Here is a 23,042-nt window from a genome sequence, read left to right as displayed (position 1 = left end):
TGACCCCATGTAATATCACATTCATTATATATTGAACCAATATGAATTATCATGGGTCATTTATATACCATAAACTATTGTTTTATTAAATAAAGAATCTTTTGAATTAAAGCCTAAGGGTTAATCAATGACATTGCCATTAACAATTCTATACTATGTATTGCAAAACTAACATCTCAAAAATCCTTTTTTTAAACATCCTAGGTTTTTAAGATTACATAACATTGTTTTTACATGTTGTAACTCTAGGATTATGACAATTTTTAGCAAATTGACCAAAAAACTGATATCTTGTATTGTGTTTGTCCATTTGTTCTCACCAGTAAAAATGACCAAAAAATGTGTGTGTGTATATATATATATATATATGTAACATATTTTATTGAAATTAAGCATGAAGTAAAAACTAAAATGTATACCTTTGTGTCTATCCATTTCTTTTTCACTTCATCAGCAGTGCGCTGACACATTGATATGCTGTTAATCGTATCAAAAGAGCAAACAAAGAAAATAAAAACACAGGAATTACACATTTGATACTTTTTCATAAAATTTAAGTGACACAATTCATCAAACATAATAAAAATTTTGGTATCTGACAAAAAGTTAAATGAAAAATATCATACAAGATGATATATGATGCATCATAAACTATCTTTTCAAATTATTAAAACCTACCACATAATTCACTGATAATTAATCCACTATTTTCACACAATGACCTAGAATTTATTCTAGGTCTTTGATTCACAGATACAAATCATTGAAGCGTCTTTGTCATTCGTTCATCATGTACAACTACAGTAAATTATCGAACCTGATGTAGCATTTTATCGCATAGTGAGGAGGAAACTAATCACAAGATATATCTTATATTAAATGTTTACCATTTGATAAGAATTATCATTCTTTATAATTCTAAAAAAAAAAATAGCCATATGTGGGCTTGACACTAAATTCTAAAGTTTGGTCTCCAGAGGGAACCCTGCCTATTAAAATTGGAGCAAAATCCTGGGAAAAAACTGGTGTCTCGGTTTCCCCGGACCCTGTTTGTGTCGATGTCTGCAAGTAACTTTAGGCTAGCAAGTAACCTGTACATGTAATATTGACTATGGTCCCTTTTTAAATGGTAATGAGACTATGGGACGATTGAACTTTACCGGTACGCAACACTTAACATCAAACAGCATACCCTAACCCTAACCCTAACCCTTAACACCTAACACATAACAACTAACGCCACATCTTATAATCCTTTTATCCTATATATTTCTTTAGTATCGGGGGCTACCGCCCCCAAAACCCCGCTTTGTCGATAGTGGTAAACAACTGCGTACCGGTAAAGTTCAATCTAGCCAAAAAAGGATACCTTTCTGCTGTCTTTTCCTACAAAATGGCTTTATCTTTTGCCGATATTTCGTTGCTAAATTTTAGGTTGATCTTCCGGCCAGTTTCGCTGGTGCACTGTTCTATTTAAATCTCTCTTTCTTCTTCTGTCCAGTTGATTTTCCTTTTCTTTCCTGCCATTGTCAACTATGTTTGTCTGGTTGTTATGACAGTTACTCGCGTAATACCTTCATCGTGAAGAGTTAAGCGATGACTTAGTGCGCATGCGTGATTTCCTTACGATTCGTAACTTGTCAAGTTCGTACGATGTGTTTGATAATACAGTCGTACGGGAAATCTTAAGGTGGTCGTACGCTCTTTTTTTTCACTGCGATTTAAGAAATCGTAAGATCGATGATAAGACGGGCTCGAGAGTTTAAACGTTTTTGTGAATTGGATTCAAGCTCCTTGGTGCAATCCTGAACAAGTATAGTGTGCGGTATGTTTATAAATTATAACACGCTCATAAAAAAATACGGTAAAAATAAAATAAAATAGAAAAAAAATATTTTGGTTTCTAAGTTCTTCATAAGAGTTGATCCATAAACGCCTTTTATGTGTAAGACGTAGGAACCAAAACTATTACAAATCTCTCATCAACACGGTCGTATTTTGAAAAACCGATGGTTTCTTTTTCAAGAGGGCGAACTAAACAGCTACTAGATCTGTTGCTGATAAAATAAAATTAAAAATGACCCTCTGCATTTACGACTTTTCATAGACCAAAGACGTTCCCATCTAAATACTAAATTCTTTCTTTAAGACGCATGTCTAATTGCCTATACAAGAAAGAACAATACATACAGCATCACTAAACACAACATTATTTAACAAGGGTCTCACACTTGGAATGAGACCAAACAAAACGGTCACGGTAAAGACTGAGACAATAGTCATTTGATAAACTAGTGCAATAAAAGTTAGCTATATTTTAAGGTGAAATACTATGGATAGAATGTTCTATAGAAATGGGTTTTGATTTATTTAATGAAAGTGTTGAACCCTCGTTATTTCAATTTTTCGATTCCTTATCCTCGCGTCGGTGTCTTTGCATTCCTTTGCGATTCTACAAAGCCAAGCGACGAACTGATTGATTGTTTGAGTCATGTTCCTCAATAATGAGCTTGGAATGGTAGAATATTGTGTTGATTTTTGGCTGTAGATAAAAGTCGAATTAAAAAAAAGAGTGTTTAGTGTCTTTCTGTCATATCAACTAAATTGGCAAGTGTTATTATGGCTCTACCTTTCTGAACATTCCACAAAATTTAATAATTTTCGTTTTCTTCTTCCGTCTTACTCATTAATGACCGGAAAAAGTTGAAATTAACATTACAGTGAAATTTCTTGAGTGCAGAATTCTGACAGATTTTAGTGTTATTCCAGCAAGACACGCGATTATGATGGTCCAGCCTTAAATATCAAAAGATTAATAATTGTCCATTTAAAATCACTTTAATTGTGAAACCATGTAGAGGTATGCAATACAACTGTATAAAATCATATTTCATTAATAACAGCACAAGTGTTGTATATTTAATAAAATTATAATGTAAGAGACTGAATGTTCGAGCATAAATGTTTTGAATAACCATTGGGTATGTAAATTTGCTGAAGTATGTTTCTATGTAGTTGAACAATTAAACACAATGTCATTGAGTAAAGTTGTTCGGTGCTGTCGGTATTTGACGTAACCTCTCTATTAAAAAAGATTTTTCATCGTTTATAGTCAATTTTCGGCTTCATTCGGTACTATTGAATACTGTCGATATTACACGGAAATAGACAATCTAATGATGGACCTTTATCTTAAAACGCCGATCGCCGTAGATATCCTTTGTTGTATTTATAACCCGGGTCCAGAATACCCCGCATAATGTTTTATAAATACAGTAAATAAACATAAAATAAGTTAATGTTATTGGATCGACACAACTCTTTATACATAGTGTAGAAAAAGACAGAAAAATAGGTTAGATTTATTAGTCTAGACCCGCACTACCCTTTATTAATACAGTAACGGAAACACAAAAAAGGCTTATGTAATTTAACATATGATAAATGTTTGTACACGCTATGATGTTGAGGGACAGATATGACTGCAAAAAAGAGTGTTGCAAAATGAAGAAAATGTTTCAATACGTAACAATAAGTACAATTATCGTAAAGTAGTAGTAGGTGTTTATTTCTATCCAATACGCCATATTAGGCACATGAGGACAACATAAAATAAACAAAAACGAAGGCAAAGCAAAATGCAAAAAATACACACGCACGCCCACGAATACGCCCACTCCGATACACACATGCCCACACTCACAAGTAAACAAAACATACATAAAACGTACATCAACAACACCGTAATCATGAAAACAAGCGGAGAAGCCCATTATGAGTGATAAATAATAATAATCGAAAAATGTATTACAAAATAATTTTATACTCAAATACTTTCTTAAATGAGCTTTAACAGAGGCGATTAAGCTATATAGTTGCCGATCACACAGTATGGGCATATAGACGCATCATAATTTTCTGTGTACGATGGATACATTCAAATGCAAAAAAGAACGGTATTATGAACATCAGCAAAAGATACATAAGTTATTTTCCATCTGCATTTCTTAATTATACAGGGCAAGTATCGTATATAATATTGCTAATAATTGCACAGTTGTAAAGCAAATGAAAAGTACTTGTCATATCAAAGATCTATTTATAAATATCGCTAGATTCTTGGTTTGGTAGAACACATACACGCAGAGTACAACAACATATATAAAGGATGGAAGGTTATATAGTTAAACAAATCAAACATTGTGAAGACACGTCGCGACATTACACCAATAGCGTCTGCAATAAACGTTCACTGTCGTCTGCGGTAGGCTTGCAATGTGCAGCCAAACGCGTTCCGGATGACTTCCATCTTCGGAAGAACGTTCTCGACTCGAGCCCTGACTGAAAACAATAACAAAACATTATAAAGATAAATATTATTACAAGTTTTATGCAAACGTGACTTATCTTCCAAGCATTCATTACACAATGTTTAATATAATATACTATATACTAGTATTATGTAATGTGGAAGTAAAGTATTATACATGTATATGAGAATATATATTACCGAAATAACCATCGATATGCCCCTTAAACATGTGAATGTGAATACAAAATCGCCTTGGAAATCGGGACAAACGCAAGAACTGAGGTATTTGCAATAGTCTATTTTTGTTTCAATTAACATCACGTTCCTTTGACCGTGTATACAATTCAAATAAGTTGGTTTGAAAAATAACACCATCCAACAATATAAGACAAATTGCTAACATCATTATTATATAGTTGCACAATGGATACACAGAATTATAACCACCTATGTTACATCGCAAATATTCGCTATGTGTTTATCATGATGATTATGTAGAATATTGACTGACTCTATTAGACGTCATATAAAAAGACATGGATATTAACGAGTGGCGCAAATTTTGATTTTAGTCCGTTCATATACTGAAATAATAAGGGAACCTCGTTTTGTAATTGTCATTTGCTATACAAGTTTTTAGATTTTCCATAACAACCAACAGAAGTAAAAATATAAGTTATGTTATTATTACCTATGTCTGCCGATTGCGAAAATGTGTCCCTTTCCCGAAGATAATTTTGTCCAATGGTTTTTACTAAAATAGTCAAATATGCACTTAACATTTACTACGCAATGTCGCGACATGTTGCTGTATCGCCAATATTGCAATAAGAAAATATGTTCACATTTGTGTCCTTCTTCAAATGTTACAAAGCTCAGTTAAAGCTTTAAATCAGTAAGAAATACAGACGTTTGAAGACCTGAATCACCACATTTCCCTTGCCTTTATCAGTATTTTTATGTCTATACGAAAAACATTACGATTTTTTAAATTAATACATTAATTAACAAACAAACAAGCTCTTTCTTTGATATATGATGTTCATCTAGAATGTTTTATGTGCACTTCATACCTCTTTTCAGTTCATACATTTCCCGGTCCAGTTCGATCCTCAGTGCACGGTGGTCAACGGGTTGCCACAGGAGAGTGACCACACTTTCGAACTCTCTGAACATCGACGTAACGTGTAAATCGCACGCTAGAAATATTCGCAAAATACAAGTGTTGACTGCTAAGGAACACCAATGTGCGCTCTTATAACTTTAAAGGTCCATTTCACTGCGACTTTATACAAATTGATAGAACGTAAATGCTAACCGTGTTTAAAGCACATTAGATACCTGCATTAAATGCAAATTGCAATAGCACCATACCGTCTGTAACGAATACATCTGCCTGTGCATTAAGCTGAGTTCCAGACAGTCCGGACAAATGAGACCACATTTGTCGAATTGCCAGTTTATAAACCCTGTTTGTTTTTTCGTACGCCAAATCGACTGTTACCTCTAAAAAAGTAATCGTTTTCATGTGACATATACGTATCAACTTTATACTACAGTTAAGAATATTGACATCAAAAATCTAGTTATGGTTCTATTATATTATCAGTAGCAAATAGTAACACAAATCTCTCAAAAATGCTTTAGGTTGATGCTATATATTTTTCATAAAAAAGTGAGTCTATTTTCTTGTAAATATTTGTTTGCGTGCAATATTGCACATGTATATATGAATTTACACACATTAATCAAAATATATTTACACACGTGTTTCGGAAGTATTTGCCAGACTGGCCGCGTTTGCTTGCGACCCGGTACGTTGTCCCCGTGAGTTGATATTGGATTGCGAGGAAGACATCTGATATATGTTGAACGGACGTTTCACCAAGAAAAAATCGATCCCAAAAATATGTTTATAAATAATACCGTTAAAAGGCTCAGTTATATAATATGTGATTATTTGTTGAAATTAGAAAAGGTATGTAATCATTATTAATCATATTTACAATAATATTGTTTTTGTTAATAGAGTAAATTATGCCAACTCATGTAATCTGATCGCATTTCGCATTTGAAAAGGAACGAAAATCTGAAGTAAACGACAAAGCACTTATTCGCATCTCGCCATATCAACTTACGTACTAAAACACTAATAATATAAAAGTTATGCAAGTATAACATACCTCAAAATATTTTCTTTTATTGCATTTACGTTATGTATATTATTCCAACAATATCCGTTTAAGACGACTAGCACAGTGCGAAGAATATTGTATGCGTTATAATCTAAATAAACTTAGATTCTTTTATAAGCCATAATACCGACCATAATCATTGGCTGATAATGTATATCAATTAACTTGGCGTGTATTAAACGTAACTTGGGAGGTATAACTTCCTTGCTGTGAGAATTCCGTAATTCCTCGCTGTGACATTCCGTGCTGTGACCTGCTTAAGGCGTGCATACGGTTAAGAGATAATGTTGCTTTAATTTACAACAAAGGCGCTTTTTTTACAATCTTGTTAGGTGCAATATACTTTGATAAATTTTTACTTTAATGTTCCAAAATACATTGACTTAGCTGTTACAAAGTACACATGCTCACGTGTTTCAAAAGTTTAATATGCTATATTTTACCGCGTTCTTTAGATTTCCCCCAAAATACAATATCCTAACCCCATGCAACGGACTCGAAAGGGTCTCAAAAGTATAAGGCTTTGGATGCGAACAAGCTAAAATAAATATGTTTATAATAAATCGAATGTATTTCATGTTATACTACTATGAAGCCTTTATCTCCACAAACTTATTTGCTAATGATTTATTTATGAACGAGCCAGATATATATGTAAACGGATAATAAACGAGTTTATTTTCAAAATTCATGTAAATGTAGATTATGAAATTGTTGTAACCCCATTAGTTTCGTTAAGTGTCAGCGTATACGCTCTATCAGCCGTTCAAATCAGAAATGTGCTAGTGGTGCAATAATAGGAAGAGACAGGTATAATGACCTGTTCAATCGTATTGAGCAAACAAGCTTACGAATCGGGGTACAATAACCTACCAAACAAGTAGTTGAAAATATGTCCGTCCGTCTAGCTTCATTTTCAGAGTTTACTATTCCGTTGTTATTGTTAAATACTGTTCAACATTTAATTGCAAACAAACGCTTAATTGCGATATACAATCGGTGCGTTGCTGAACATATTTAACATTTATAATATTTAATAAAAATGTTGGAGCGTCTAAAAAGTGAAATAATATACAGATGACAACAGTTCATTGAGGCAATAGTCTCATATATGGTATTAATGCTGCTCTCGCTGTTATTTCTTTCTGGTAGCTTAATATAACTATTCATAAAACTACGCTGCATATTATAATATTGCAATGTTAACAGTTTAAGTTTCAGTTTATTGGCAAAATCAGCAAATTCATTACTTTGGCCACATACTAAACAACAATACATATAAATGACCACACACATGCAATACTAAACAAAAAGCAGTCGACATTAATGGATCATTAAATGAATACGTGAATACATAATTGGTTTTAAACATTAACAAGAAGCAACAAAGTAACTAGTTAGCAAGGTAATCATTTCTTTTTAACATAGCATTCTAAATAAATTTTGAAATATTTTTAAATTGTCTAGAGTTAGTACTTGACATCAAAGATTTGAACCTGTGGACATTATAAAACGATTGGTTATCTATCGATTTATACTTCGTATATATATATTAAGAATTGTTTATATTACATTTTACGACTGATCTCGTTCAGCTCAAAGCAAACAAAGCCTAATTTTCGGACGCATAATGTCGTATAAAGCGTGATTGTCAATGAAGACCTTTCCACGACTGCCAACGATAACTTGATTATACTTTAATAACAGAATCAGGAAACGCTTCTTACCAACATAATTTAGAGTTACAAAGACGACTTTATGTTTTAGTTAATACGTGTTATTATGCCCCCCTTCGAAGAAGAGGGGGTATATTGCTTTGCTCATGTCGGTCGGTCTGTCGGTCGGTCTGTCCACCAGGTGGTTGTCAGACGATAACTCAAGAAGCTTGGGCCTAGGATCATGAAACTTCATAGGTACATTGATCATGACTTGCAGATAACCCCTATTGATTTTGAGGTCACTAGGTCAAAGGTCAAGGTCACGGTGATCCGAAATAGTAAAATAGTTTTTGAATGATAACTCAAGAACGCATACGCGTAGGATCATGAAACTCCATGGGTAGATTGATCATGACTCGCAGATGACCCCGATTAATTTTGAGGTCACTAGGTCAAAGGTCAAGGTCACGGTGACCCAAAAATAGTAAAATGGTTTCCGGATGATAACTCAAGAATGCATACGCATAGGATCATGAAACTTCATGGGTAGATTGATCATGACTCGCAGATGACCCCTATTGATTTTGAGGTCACTAGGTCAAAGGTCAAGGTCACGGTGACCCGAAATAGTAAAATGGTTTTTGGATGATAACTCAAGAACGCTTTTGCCTAGGATCATGACACTTCATAGGTACATCGATCGTGACTCACAGATGACCCCTATTGATTTTCAGGTCACTAGGTCAAAGGTCAAGGTCACAGTGACAAAAAAACGTATTCACACAATGGCTGCCACTACAACGGACAGCCCATATGGGGGCATGCATGTTTTACAAAAAGCCCTTGTTTCGAATATAAAATACCATGTATTTGTTGCACATTTGGATGATTTATTCTATGTCGGTTTGTCCGGCGTGTTGACTGCTTTGAAGGATTCCTTACCGACAAGACGCTAGAGCGATACATATGGAAGCAGAGAAGTCATTAGCGTATGGTATTATTCTTTCGTGTTTGCTTGTTAACAATAAAAACTTCTATGTAACGACAGGAACCAGAGGCGTTAAATTTGTAGTTGTTTAATGTGAAGCAAAGTATTAAGCTTCGAAATGTTATATAATGGTGCCACTTTGTTTACAAAGGGGTACGCCCGAATGGTCGTTTGAGATGTTTTACATTAGACTTATATTGGTTTCACAAAAGATTTGTGTTTTATCTTTGGGTTATTTTAATATAAATAAATCATGTTACACCGGGGATGTATATGTTTAGCTTAGGTGACCTTACTATATAACGAATTTCAACGACGTTTACAGAAGGATCGCTTATCCTTGTAAGTGTTTGTTTCTTGAAAATAGTTTTAGTGGTGAAAGAGATGGTTTAATTGAATAAAAAGTAAAATGAATATACTTATCAGGATTGGTGTCGTGAACCTTATAGTTGACGGTTAATTTTCATAGAGACTTAAACTCAGATGCATTTTAAATAATTAAACGAAATAAATAGTCAAATTGCATAATTTGATCTCGTTATGATGATATTGAACATAGAACATAATTTATTATTTAATACACAAAAGAATGCATAACCTCAAAACAACATGTGTGAACTGTTTAATGTCTCCTCATACACAATGTGTATGTATACGTAGTTCCAATATCGTCTTAAATATAACACTGTCAACCTAAGCAATAATTGATTTAGTAATTTAATATCGAGTCGATTCAAGTCGTTTGTCGTTTCGGGTATCAGTAGCGGAGCAAGTGTATTATGCCTTATTATTATTTAAATTGCAGATACTATTTCACATGATAAGTTTATTATTTAATGCACAAAAGAATGCATAACCTCAAAACAACAGGTTTTAAAATGTTAATTACTCCATTAAGAAATAACATTTCATAATATAATAAAACAACTAACGCAATAACGTGGTACTAATCATAAACAACCTATGCTAGTAAACCTTTTCATATACACAATACACATTTTTCACCATGTTGATGTACAATAAATGACATCACTTCAACAAATTTCCCCATCGACACTTAAGAAGCGTCGAAAAGTGATAAGTAACTAAACTGTATTTCTGCTTTAAATGGTCAAGATATTTCGCTGCTGACATCGGTGAGTATGTTTGGCATTTACGAATAGATAATAATTAAAAATTCTAACAAAGGTGAAAAAAACACTTCGTTAATTTTCCTTAGTTGTAATTAGAAAAAGTAAGCGTGTAGACTGTTATAATGACATCCTTGAAGTCGGTAACAATGTTATGCTCTGGGTATTCAAACATTCGTTTGCATAAATGGCGATAATTGATTATAACTGAAAAAGTAAACTATGTTATAAGTTTTTTTTTAAATACAGCAACCCGACGTGTGAAAATAATTCTTATCAAATAATCACTCCAGAGGGAATACATTTTTCAGTGCAAATATTAAATGCTTAAATGGTTTGCATATGTTATTAGGAGTTTACATTGTCACTACCTTTTCCATCGATTTGAACATGATGTGCGACTCCGCATTTATGGAAGCTATTTTGCATTATGTTGATACACATAACTTAGCAAATGCGTTCAACATTTTGAAATTGATCTGAAACGACAACCGATAAACTGTCTTTCCCCCTATCAACCGTTATGCTAATTTGTTAAGCTTATTTGTGAAAGTGCGATTTACAAACGAAGGATACCTATACACCAACACCGAAACCAGTGCTGTAAAACGAGCGTCAACCAATGCGTTTAGTAGCATCTCAAATGCAGAATCGCCATTCTATAAATCCAGTTCGTACGTTTGCATGTCTAATCGACTATGGGCTATAATAATTTTTTTCAATTGAATGGTGTCTGTTACATGTCTCGAAAACTGAAAGAGGTGTTTCATTGAAACTTCATACGTGGCTTGACATCATTAATCGGAAATGTTCTGAACACGATAGCGTTATTGACCTTATCTTTTCAATTGAATGGTGTCTGTTACATATCTTGAAAACTGAAAGAGGTGTTTCATTGAAACTTCTTACGTGGCTTGACATCATTAATCGGACTTACAGTGTACAAGTACTAAAACTCGATCTCACATAAGTTGAAACAGTAGACACACTTCTTGTTCTTGTTTTATATTATATTTTTTATTTTAATGGGTTGGTATTCTGCAAAGATGCACTTTATCAGTACGACTCCGTTCGATTCGCTGTTTAAACGTAAACCATGCAAATGCACAACAATCATCGCATGGGTTGTCTGTGCGTATCGGTTTACATGTAAAGTAATAACAGTACGTACTGTAACACCGTATTTAAACTATCGAAGGTCAATCAAGCGTCACAAAATGACTTTTAGAATGCTTCCTACTTTTTATCGAACTATGTATTTATATTCTGTTTCAAACCCATTAACAGGATAAAGCTATAGGTCTATATGATAGTATAGTCTTTTTTAAATTTCAACTCAACCCGGAAGTATGTTAAAAGCCAGAATTTTCATGTTTAACTCACGAATGCGTGAGTGGTATATAGTGTATATGGTGAGTTTAAAACAGGGGTTTAACTAAATGGTATATATCTATTTTTTATTAATTTGTTTGTCATAAGTAGACAAAGACTTATGAACTTCAGACATGGCTTTGAAAATTACACAGTTATACTGTCCTTTGCTTACTACGAATCTGGCAAACTATTGAGTACTACGAATCTGGCTAACTATTGAGGCTGTTATCACCGATCAAAAGTAAACTCGTTACATTTGGAATACATCTTTTTCAATTTCTGTCCGTTGCACGGAGGAACCATGTTCATAAGAGATTTTAGGCTGGCGAAATAAGTATGCTTGTTAAGGCAGAACGTTTAATGGATTTTTGTTTTATAAACCCCCATGTTTTCAGAGAGAAGCATACATTTCAAACGTGTTATCTCATATACAAATATCGATAACTATTTAGATATTGACCGTGGGAGCTTGCAAAAAAAATACAAAAAGGTTTAACAATCAATTATAGATGTAAACTGTGACGTAATCATTTACAAAATCTTGCCTTAAACTGATCGAAGTCCCTCGTATATTATTCATATACTTCGTCACGAAAAATAGTCAGGAACATGCCATGATGACCCGATGTTTGTCTGCATGACATGGATGTCTCCACATTTTGCATAAGTCTCAAATACCTCGATGCGTAACTTTACTTGCCGAAATATATCTTTGTAAATTGTATACTAGATCTTCTTTAATGCTAAACCAACACTTTGTATAAAACCAATCACATTATTTCGAAAGAAACTTTACAATAGCATGAGCTTGAAACTGTATAATGTATCATTGAATACACATCATTATTTTAGACCATAAACATTATTTTTATAAATGCATTATCTTTATATGAACATATCCTGTACAACAAATGACAACAAACAATGTATCGAATGGCCCTTTGGAAGAAGCGTGCAAAAAGTAATATGATTCGGTTAAAAGTAATATGATTCGGTTAAAAGTAATATGATTCGGTTAATTAAAAGTGTTGACATAGGGAAGGTTTACATGCAGAATAAGCAAAATAACATTTTGAACATAGAATAGGGTAATGCAATTCTTTGGTTTTCCAAAGTTTAAAAAATAGAGTAATGCAATTCTTTGGTTTTCCAAAGTTTAAAAAATAAAACGATGTTAACAATATATTGTGGAGTATTTCATTCACTGCGTAAATACAATTCGGATTCCGAGTATTTATATTTTTCATTGGCTATTTGGAATGTATTGTACAATGTGATCATACTAAGGTTGCATGAGTTAATAAATAGTAGTTTAATTAGATATATCATTAACATTTCAATAGTTAATATAATAGCACGCCCACGAATATGCCCACTCCGATACACACATGCCCACACTCACAAGTAAACAAAACATACATAAAACGTACATCAACAACACCGTAATCATGAAACAAGCGGAGAAGCCCATTATGAGTGATAAATAATAATAATCGAAAAATGTATTACAAAATAATATTATTCTCAAATAATTTCTTAAATGAGCTTGAACAGAGGCGATTAAGCTATATAGTTGCCGATCACACAGTATGGGCATATAGACGCATCATAATTTTCTGTGTACGATGGATACATTCAAATGTAAAAAAGAACAGTATTATGAACATCAGCAAAAGATACATGAGTTATTTTCCATATGCATTTCTTAATTATACAGGGCAAGTATCGTATATAATATTGCTAATTATTGCACAGTTGTAAAGCAAATGAAAAGTACTTGTCATATCAAAGATCTATTTATAAATATTGCTAGATTCTTGGTTTGGTAGAACACATACACGCAGAGTACAACAACATATATAAAGGATGGAAGGTTATATAGTTAAACAAATCAAACATTGTAAAGGCACGTCGCGACATTACACCAATAGCGTCTGCAATAAACGTTCACTGTCGTCTGCGGTAGGCTTGCAATGTGCAGCCAAACGCGTTCCGGATGACTTCCATCTTCGGAAGAACGTTCTCGACTCGAGCCCTGACTGAAAACAATAACAAAACATTATAAAGATAAATATTATTACAAGTTTTATGCAAACGTGACTTATCTTCCAAGCATTCATTACACTATTTTTAATATAATATACTATATTCTAGTATTACGTAATGTGGAAGTAAAGTATTATACATGTATATGAGAATATATATTACCGAATAAACCATCGATATGCCCCTTAAACATGTGAATGTGAATACAAAATCGCCTTGGAAATCGGGACAAACGCAAGAACTGAGGTATTTGCAAATGTTACGACTCAGGTCTTTACTCCAAGAAGCCGAAAGACGGTAATGTTTAACAGTTTATTGTTTGACATCTAACATTTTACCGAACAGAAGTTTAACAACATATCAATGAAATAACCGCTGAGCGATGAGCATTATTTTTATATAATTTACGTGAAAATTTATATTTCAACATGAGGCATCATGGTTGATAAATCAGCGCATAAATTATGAATATAATAAAAGTTAAGTCTTTGTAAATGAAAGTCTTTTTACTTTACTACGCAAACTCGAGTTAAAGAAATATCCGTTGTTTTAAAGCTCAAATGTTAATGTAAATTTAATAAAACTTTTAATGCCAACCATCTTATAAGAAATCCGCTTATTAATATACGTCAATGATGTTTCGTCAGTTTTAAAATTTTGAATGTTTCTTGGCCGAAAAAGAGCCTTACTTATATACTCAAGGGTTGCCGAAGGCCGAGGCCGGTGGCCGATGGCCGAAACAAGTGGCCGACGGCCGTGGCCGTGGCCGATAATACAGAGAAAAAGCGCTAAATGTGCCGAAAATATGACGTCACGGCCCATTATGACATCATTAAACAAACGACTAGTTGAATATTCCTGCTAAGAATGGAATTTTACGTATAAGAAGTGTATAAATACTTACAAAACTATGGATTTTATACATTGTGAGTAAACAATTATTTCTTCTTGAGGATATTTAACAAACAAAGACTGTGTCAATACAAAAACGACTGGTTACTTTTCCTTCAGAACGGATCAAGGACAGCGTAAAAACATGTTTTGAAATGTAAAATGTAAACAACATGGATACATGTCAAAATGTTCTGAATGGGAATTGGAGCGACAGGCCATCCTGGCGTTCATGAACAGACATGGCCTGTCGTGGCAATTCAGGAGCACCAAATAGGTACGACTTAACATGTTTTAACAGGTAAGTGTAACATTACATATTTAAATTTTACAACACGATAAAGCTGGGGCGTTACACTACCCCCCACTCAGCATGGCAAAGCTCCTGCTGCCATATATATTAACATATAATACAATTCCCAAAGTAACAATTGCAAGTAAAACATCTAACACTAAACACAGAAAATTTAAACAAACAACTAGACATCTATTTTAACGAAAGTTTAAGTCCACTCTATTTTGCGAATGTTAATGTTTAAAATTTCACTAAAACGTCACGTTGCGCGCACACATACACATAAACACACGGTCACTGATAGATCATAATGTATGTTTTATTACGATAACAGTTTTTAAATTATCTTTTTCATTGCTGAAGTCTTGCGCTCTGGGTTGGTTCCGCTCTTTTCACTTTCCGCACAACGCTGTTCAAGGTATGGCGATTCTCGCCGTCATTGCTGCGCCGCCGCTTGCTGCCTGTACTCCTACCAGACGACTGCTCTCGCGCCCTGGCCTTAACGTCTAGCTTCCTCTCGATACGTCTGACCTCTTCAAGCACGCTGAACACCTTTCGCTCAGTCCTGACTGCAGCCCTCAGATGCTCTTCCATGGTCCCCAGCATCTTCTTGAGGAGGTCTTCCTCCCTTGACGGCAAATCCGTCTGAGTTCCCTGCTGAACAAAACGAGACCCAGGCCTGTCCACGACGGTCCCCGAAAAAAGTGGATCACATATGTCCGAAACATTCGGCAAAACATTGACGTGCTCGTCCAGCAGGGGAGTAGATAACGTCGACGATTTCTCAGGTGTCATCTTCAAGGCGGGTTTAAGGATTGACGCTTGGGGCAAGGGCAATTCAGGCAGGAATAGACGCCGTTCGGAGGACGTGTGCAATGTAGACTGCAAAGCTGACGGCATTGTCACAGAAGGAGCTGAAGAGGAGAGTGACTCCGATGAGAATAGCACCTCAGTTTCCGAAGCCATCAGATCCAAGCTGGGAAAATAACTCGGCATAGTGGGCGAGTATGGAGACACGTATCCATCAGGTTGCATGGGGGAATGTGTTGCTGCGCTTGCGCTGCCCAAGGAGGCTCTCGACAATGCACGTGCTGGATCGCTTGGTGCAAATGCAGACTCCGGCAGTGGAAGGCTTGTTCTTGCAACCGGACCAAAAGCTTCTGGAGTTCGACGAACCACCGGCGTGGCCACGGCAAACGCGGAGTCAATGGTGTAAAATGACGACTTGTCCAAGTAATCTTCCTGGGGCCCAAGCCTACCAAGAGTTAGCTGATCAACAGGCTGTGCGGTCGACATCGATTGGCTTAAACCAGTGGTTCGTTCGAACACTACCGTCGACTGAACCGTCGACGGCGCGCAGGCAGCAGGAACGCGGCCCCGATGATGGTTTACCCGATCCGATGTCAGAGTTACTGGCGCAACCATTCGCGTTGGCTGGTAAATCAGTTGCGTAGGTAAGGTCATGGTTGTTGTAATCGGCATGAACGTGCCGGTGGGCGGTCGCTGCGATACCACCTGCATGGATGCTACGCTTGGTGACGCTTGCACGTGTCGTTCACCCGTTATCATAGAGGCCGGAAAAGTCTCTTCTGTCAGCCATGATGGAAGAGCGGGCCCTGCTGTATTGTTAGGGTTTTCCTCCTGGTCGAACCATGCGTCATTAGCCGAGTCATCTATGGTCCTCAGCAAGGTCTCACTCTCTTCGCGGGAAAGCCGTATGATGTCCGAGCCGCCAACGAAAATGGGATACTCAGCCTTTTGCAGCCAGGTCAAATAGTGCTTCCCACCTGCCATGGCCTCCTCCCTCTGGTGACGCTTATACCTCTGGATGTGGCTTTTAAGCGTTGCAGCGTCCTGACACCTGAAGTTGCAAAGGGTGCAGTAAAACGGAACCCTGTCGGCCGGTACATGATCACGCATGACGTGGGAAACGATTCTGTTCTTACGTCCATAACGTGGACATCTTCGACACTGGTAGACCCGTCGATCCAGTGGCTGAGTCTTGTCCTTAATTAACAACCAAACATCCATGTACAACTGTTCTGAACTGCAACCATGATGCCTATATGTGTGTGCGTCTTTTAATGTTAAAGTGAACGAAGGTCAAACCTCTCGACCTCATTAAACGTTGGACTGCGTGCAATTACATGCGGGCTAAACGTTTCTGCGCTCGCAATACCCAGTTCGGCGGCTCACGACCGGAGTAAGGCTTAATTTTATTATGGTGTACGACGCGTTTTACGCCATCTACGTTGATTTGTAACTCAAAGTTTATAGGTGAATGTCTTTTCACGATCAAGTATGGACCGTCATATGCTCTCTCCAGCTTTGGACACACACCAACCGAACGCGTCTCATGAAGGCACCACACCAGATCACCGACTTGATACTGGTGGAAATGCATTCTTGCATCGTATATCTCCTTACTCGAGTTTGCAGTTTTATGAAGGTGCTTACGTGCAACCTCGTGTGCCTGCTCGAGCCTTAAATGCAATAGCGCCGCGTAGTCAGTGGGACTTACTGTTTCGCTAGGTACTGAACTCGCGCTACCAAATATTACCTCGGCCGGCATACGTACTTCTCTACCTAGAACCAGCATGTTGGGCGTGAGGCGAGTTGACTCCTGAATGGTGCATCGGTATGCACCGGCCAGGCAGCCAAGGTTTTCGTCCCAGGCGTCTTGCTCTCCTACCAGGAAGGCACGAACCATACGCATAAATGTTCGCATAAATCTCTCCACTTGGCCGTTGCCTTGTGGGTGGCGGGCACTTGTACGCGTTTTCCTAATTTGCAGAAGAGCGCAAACTTCCTTCAATACTCTACTTTCAAACGCCGCACCCTGGAACCTTTTCATATACACAATACACATTTTTCACCATGTTGATGTACAATAAATGGCATCACATCAACAAATTTTCCCATCGACACTTAAGAAGCGTCGAAAAGTTATAAGTAACTAAACTGTATTTCTGCTTTAAATGGTCAAGATATTTCGCTGCTGACATCGGTGAGTATGTTTGGCATTTACGAATAGATAATAATTAAAAATTCTAACAAAGGTGAAAAAAACACTTCGTTAATTTTCCTTAGTTGTAATTAGAAAAAGTAAGCGTGTAGACTGTTATAATGACATCCTTGAAGTCGGTAACAATGTTATGCTCTGGGTATTCAAACATTCGTTTGCATAAATGGCGATAATTGATTATAACTGAAAAAGTAAACTATGTTATAAGTTTTTTTTTTAAATACAGCAACCCGACGTGTGAAAATAATTCTTATCAAATAATCACTCCAGAGGGAATACATTTTTCAGTGCAAATATTAAATGCTTAAATGGTTTGCATATGTTATTAGGAGTTTACATTGTCACTACCTTTTCCATCGATGTGAACATGATGTGCGACTCCGCATTTATGAAAGCTATTTTGCATTATGTTGATACACATAACTTAGCAAATGCGTTCAACATTTTGAAATTGATCTGAAACGACAACCGATAAACTGTCTTTCCCCCTATCAACCGTTATGCTAATTTGTTAAGCTTATTTGTGAAAGTGCGATTTACAAACGAAGGATACCTATACACCAACACCGAAACCAGTGCTGTAAGACGAGCGTCAACCAATGCGTTTAGCAGCATCTCAAATGCAGAATCGCCATTCTATAAATCCAGTTCGTACGTTTGCATGTCTAATCGACTATGGGCTATAATAATTTTTTTCAATTGAATGGTGTCTGTTACATGTCTCGAAAACTGAAAGAGGTGTTTCATTGAAACTTCATACGTGGCTTGACATCATTAATCGGAAATGTTCTGAACACGATAGCATTATTGACCTTATCTTTTCAATTGAATGGTGTCTGTTACATATCTTGAAAACTGAAAGAGGTGTTTCATTGAAACTTCTTACGTGGCTTGACATCATTAATCGGACTTACAGTGTACAAGTACTAAAACTCGATCTCACATAAGTTGAAACAGTAGACACACTTCTTGTTCTTGTTTTATATTATATTTTTTATTTTAATGGGTTGGTATTCTGCAAAGATGCACTTTATCAGTACGACTCCGTTCGATTCGCTGTTTAAACGTAAACCATGCAAATGCACAACAATCATCGCATGGGTTGTCTGTGCGTATCGGTTTACATGTAAAGTAATAACAGTACGTACTGTAACACCGTATTTAAACTATCGAAGGTCAATCAAGCGTCACAAAATGACTTTTAGAATGCTTCCTACTTTTTATCGAACTATGTATTTATATTCTGTTTCAAACCCATTAACAGGATAAAGCTATAGGTCTATATGATAGTATAGTCTTTTTTAAATTTCAACTCAACCCGGAAGTATGTTAAAAGCCAGAATTTTCATGTTTAACTCACGAATGCGTGAGTGGTATATAGTGTATATGGTGAGTTTAAAACAGGGGTTTAACTAAATGGTATATATCTATTTTTTATTAATTTGTTTGTCATAAGTAGACAAAGACTTATGAACTTCAGGCATGGCTTTGAAAATTACACAGTTATACTGTCCTTTGCTTACTACGAATCTGGCAAACTATTGAGTACTACGAATCTGGCTAACTATTGAGGCTGTTATCACCGATCAAAAGTAAACTCGTTACATTTGGAATACATCTTTTTCAATTTCTGTCCGTTGCACGGAGGAACCATGTTCATAAGAGATTTTAGGCTGGCGAAATAAGTATGCTTGTTAAGGCAGAACGTTTAATGGATTTTTGTTTTATAAACCCCCATGTTTTCAGAGAGAAGCATACATTTCAAACGTGTTATCTCATATACAAATATCGATAACTATTTAGATATTGACCGTGGGAGCTTGCAAAAAAAATACAAAAAGGTTTAACAATCAATTATAGATGTAAACTGTGACGTAATCATTTACAAAATCTTGCCTTAAACTGATCGAAGTCCCTCGTATATTATTCATATACTTCGTCACGAAAAATAGTCAGGAACATGCCATGATGACCCGATGTTTGTCTGCATGACATGGATGTCTCCACATTTTGCATAAGTCTCAAATACCTCGATGCGTAACTTTACTTGCCGAAATATATCTTTGTAAATTGTATACTAGATCTTCTTTAATGCTAAACCAACACTTTGTATAAAACCAATCACATTATTTCGAAAGAAACTTTACAATAGCATGAGCTTGAAACTGTATAATGTATCATTGAATACACATCATTATTTTAGACCATAAACATTATTTTTATAAATGCATTATCTTTATATGAACATATCCTGTACAACAAATGACAACAAACAATGTATCGAATGGCCCTTTGGAAGAAGCGTGCAAAAAGTAATATGATTCGGTTAAAAGTAATATGATTCGGTTAAAAGTAATATGATTCGGTTAATTAAAAGTGTTGACATAGGGAAGGTTTACATGCAGAATAAGCAAAATAACATTTTGAACATAGAATAGGGTAATGCAATTCTTTGGTTTTCCAAAGTTTAAAAAATAGAGTAATGCAATTCTTTGGTTTTCCAAAGTTTAAAAAATAAAACGATGTTAACAATATATTGTGGAGTATTTCATTCACTGCGTAAATACAATTCGGATTCCGAGTATTTATATTTTTCATTGGCTATTTGGAATGTATTGTACAATGTGATCATACTAAGGTTGCATGAGTTAATAAATAGTAGTTTAATTAGATATATCATTAACATTTCAATAGTTAATATAATAGCACGCCCACGAATACGCCCACTCCGATACACACATGTCCACACTCACAAGTAAACAAAACATACATAAAACGTACATCAACAACACCGTAATCATGAAACAAGCGGAGAAGCCCATTATGAGTGATAAATAATAATAATCGAAAAATGTATTACAAAATAATATTATTCTCAAATAATTTCTTAAATGAGCTTGAACAGAGGCGATTAAGCTATATAGTTGCCGATCACACAGTATGGGCATATAGACGCATCATAATTTTCTGTGTACGATGGATACATTCAAATGTAAAAAAGAACAGTATTATGAACATCAGCAAAAGATACATGAGTTATTTTCCATATGCATTTCTTAATTATACAGGGCAAGTATCGTATATAATATTGCTAATTATTGCACAGTTGTAAAGCAAATGAAAAGTACTTGTCATATCAAAGATCTATTTATAAATATTGCTAGATTCTTGGTTTGGTAGAACACATACACGCAGAGTACAACAACATATATAAAGGATGGAAGGTTATATAGTTAAACAAATCAAACATTGTAAAGGCACGTCGCGACATTACACCAATAGCGTCTGCAATAAACGTTCACTGTCGTCTGCGGTAAGCTTGCAATGTGCAGCCAAACGCGTTCCGGATGACTTCCATCTTCGGAAGAACGTTCTCGACTCGAGCCCTGACTGAAAACAATAACAAAACATTATAAAGATAAATATTATTACAAGTTTTATGCAAACGTGACTTATCTTCCAAGCATTCATTACACTATTTTTAATATAATATACTATATTCTAGTATTACGTAATGTGGAAGTAAAGTATTATACATGTATATGAGAATATATATTACCGAATAAACCATCGATATGCCCCTTAAACATGTGAATGTGAATACAAAATCGCCTTGGAAATCGGGACAAACGCAAGAACTGAGGTATTTGCAAATGTTACGACTCAGGTCTTTACTCCAAGAAGCCGAAAGACGGTAATGTTTAACAGTTTATTGTTTAACATCTAACATTTTACCGAACAGAAGTTTAACAACATATCAATGAAATAACCGCTGAGCGATGAGCATTATTTTTATATAATTTACGTGAAAATTTATATTTCAACATGAGGCATCATGGTTGATAAATCAGCGTATAAATTATGAATATAATAAAAGTTAAGTCTTTGTAAATGAAAGTCTTTTTACTTTACTACGCAAACTCGAGTTAAAGAAATATCCGTTGTTTTAAAGCTCAAATGTTAATGTAAATTTAATAAAACTTTTAATGCCAACCATCTTATAAGAAATCCGCTTATTAATATACGTCAATGATGTTTCGTCAGTTTTAAAATTTTGAATGTTTCTTGGCCGAAAAAGAGCCTTACTTATATACTCAAGGGTTGCCGAAGGCCGAGGCCGGTGGCCGATGGCCGAAACAAGTGGCCGACGGCCGTGGCCGTGGCCGATAATACAGAGAAAACGCGCTAAATGTGCCGAAAATATGACGTCACGGCCCATTATGACATCATTAAACAAACGACTAGTTGAATATTCCTGCTAAGAATGGAATTTTACGTATAAGAAGTGTATAAATACTTACAAAACTATGGATTTTATACATTGTGAGTAAACAATTATTTCTTCTTGAGGATATTTAACAAACAAAGACTGTGTCAATACAAAAACGACTGGTTACTTTTCCTTCAGAACGGATCAAGGTCAGCGTAAAAACATGTTTTGAAATGTAAACAACATGGATACATGTCAAAATGTTCCAAATGGGAATTGGAGCGACAGGCCATCCTGGCGTTCATGAACAGACATGGCCTGTCGTGGCAATTCAGGAGCACCAAATAGGTACGACTTAAAATGTTTTAACAGGTAAGTGTAACATTACATATTTAAATTTTACAACACGATAAAGCTGGGGCGTTACACTACCCCCCACTCAGCATGGCAAAGCTCCTGCTGCCATATATATTAACATATAATACAATTCCCAAAGTAACAATTGCAAGTAAAACATCTAACACTAAACACAGAAAATTTAAACAAACAACTAGACATCTATTTTAACGAAAGTTTAAGTCCACTCTATTTTGCGAATGTTAATGTTTAAAATTTCACTAAAACGTCACTTTGCGCGCACACATACACATAAACACACGGTCACTGATAGATCATAATGTATGTTTTATTACGATAACAGTTTTTAAATTATCTTTTTCATTGCTGAAGTCTTGCGCTCTGGGTTGGTTCCGCTCTTTTCACTTTCCGCACAACGCTGTTCAAGGTATGGCGATTCTCGCCGTCATTGCTGCGCCGCCGCTTGCTGCCTGTACTCCTACCAGACGACTGCTCTCGCGCCCTGGCCTTAACGTCTAGCTTCCTCTCGATACGTCTGACCTCTTCAAGCACGCTGAGCAC

At 35.6% G+C, this 23,042-nt stretch overlaps 2 protein-coding genes across 2 annotated transcripts in view; one reads left to right on the top strand and one right to left on the bottom strand.

The window, feature by feature from the left end:
- Positions 1 to 23,042, top strand: part of LOC127881997 (polyamine-transporting ATPase 13A3-like) — a 563,467-nt gene that overhangs the window by 311,736 nt on the left and 228,689 nt on the right. The gene's annotated exons all lie outside the window — the stretch shown is intronic.
- Positions 3,571 to 6,639, bottom strand: LOC127882015 (uncharacterized). The gene is made up of 6 exons (XM_052430395.1): positions 6,496 to 6,639; positions 6,080 to 6,170; positions 5,687 to 5,818; positions 5,386 to 5,511; positions 5,004 to 5,066; positions 3,571 to 4,341 (listed from the first exon to the last, which is right to left on the bottom strand). The coding sequence occupies exons 2-6, from the start codon at positions 6,168 to 6,170 to the stop codon at positions 4,250 to 4,252; spliced, it is 504 nt and encodes a 167-aa protein (XP_052286355.1). The 5' UTR covers positions 6,496 to 6,639; the 3' UTR covers positions 3,571 to 4,249.

This window comes from Dreissena polymorpha, chromosome 5 (genome assembly GCF_020536995.1).
Source record: "Dreissena polymorpha isolate Duluth1 chromosome 5, UMN_Dpol_1.0, whole genome shotgun sequence".
Lineage (NCBI taxonomy): Eukaryota > Metazoa > Mollusca > Bivalvia > Myida > Dreissenidae > Dreissena > Dreissena polymorpha.
This window is presented reverse-complemented; position numbering and strand designations above follow the sequence as displayed.

Coding starts and splice junctions, on each gene's coding strand:
- LOC127882015 (XM_052430395.1), bottom strand. CDS start 6,170: ATGTCTTCCTCGCAATCCAATATCAACTCACGGGGACAACGTACCGGG. Junction 5,819..6,079: donor GGCAAATACTTCCGAAACAC/GTGTGTAAATAT, acceptor TTACTTTTTTAG/AGGTAACAGTCGATTTGGCG. Junction 4,342..5,003: donor TTCGCAATCGGCAGACATAG/GTAATAATAACA, acceptor TATTGTTTTCAG/TCAGGGCTCGAGTCGAGAAC.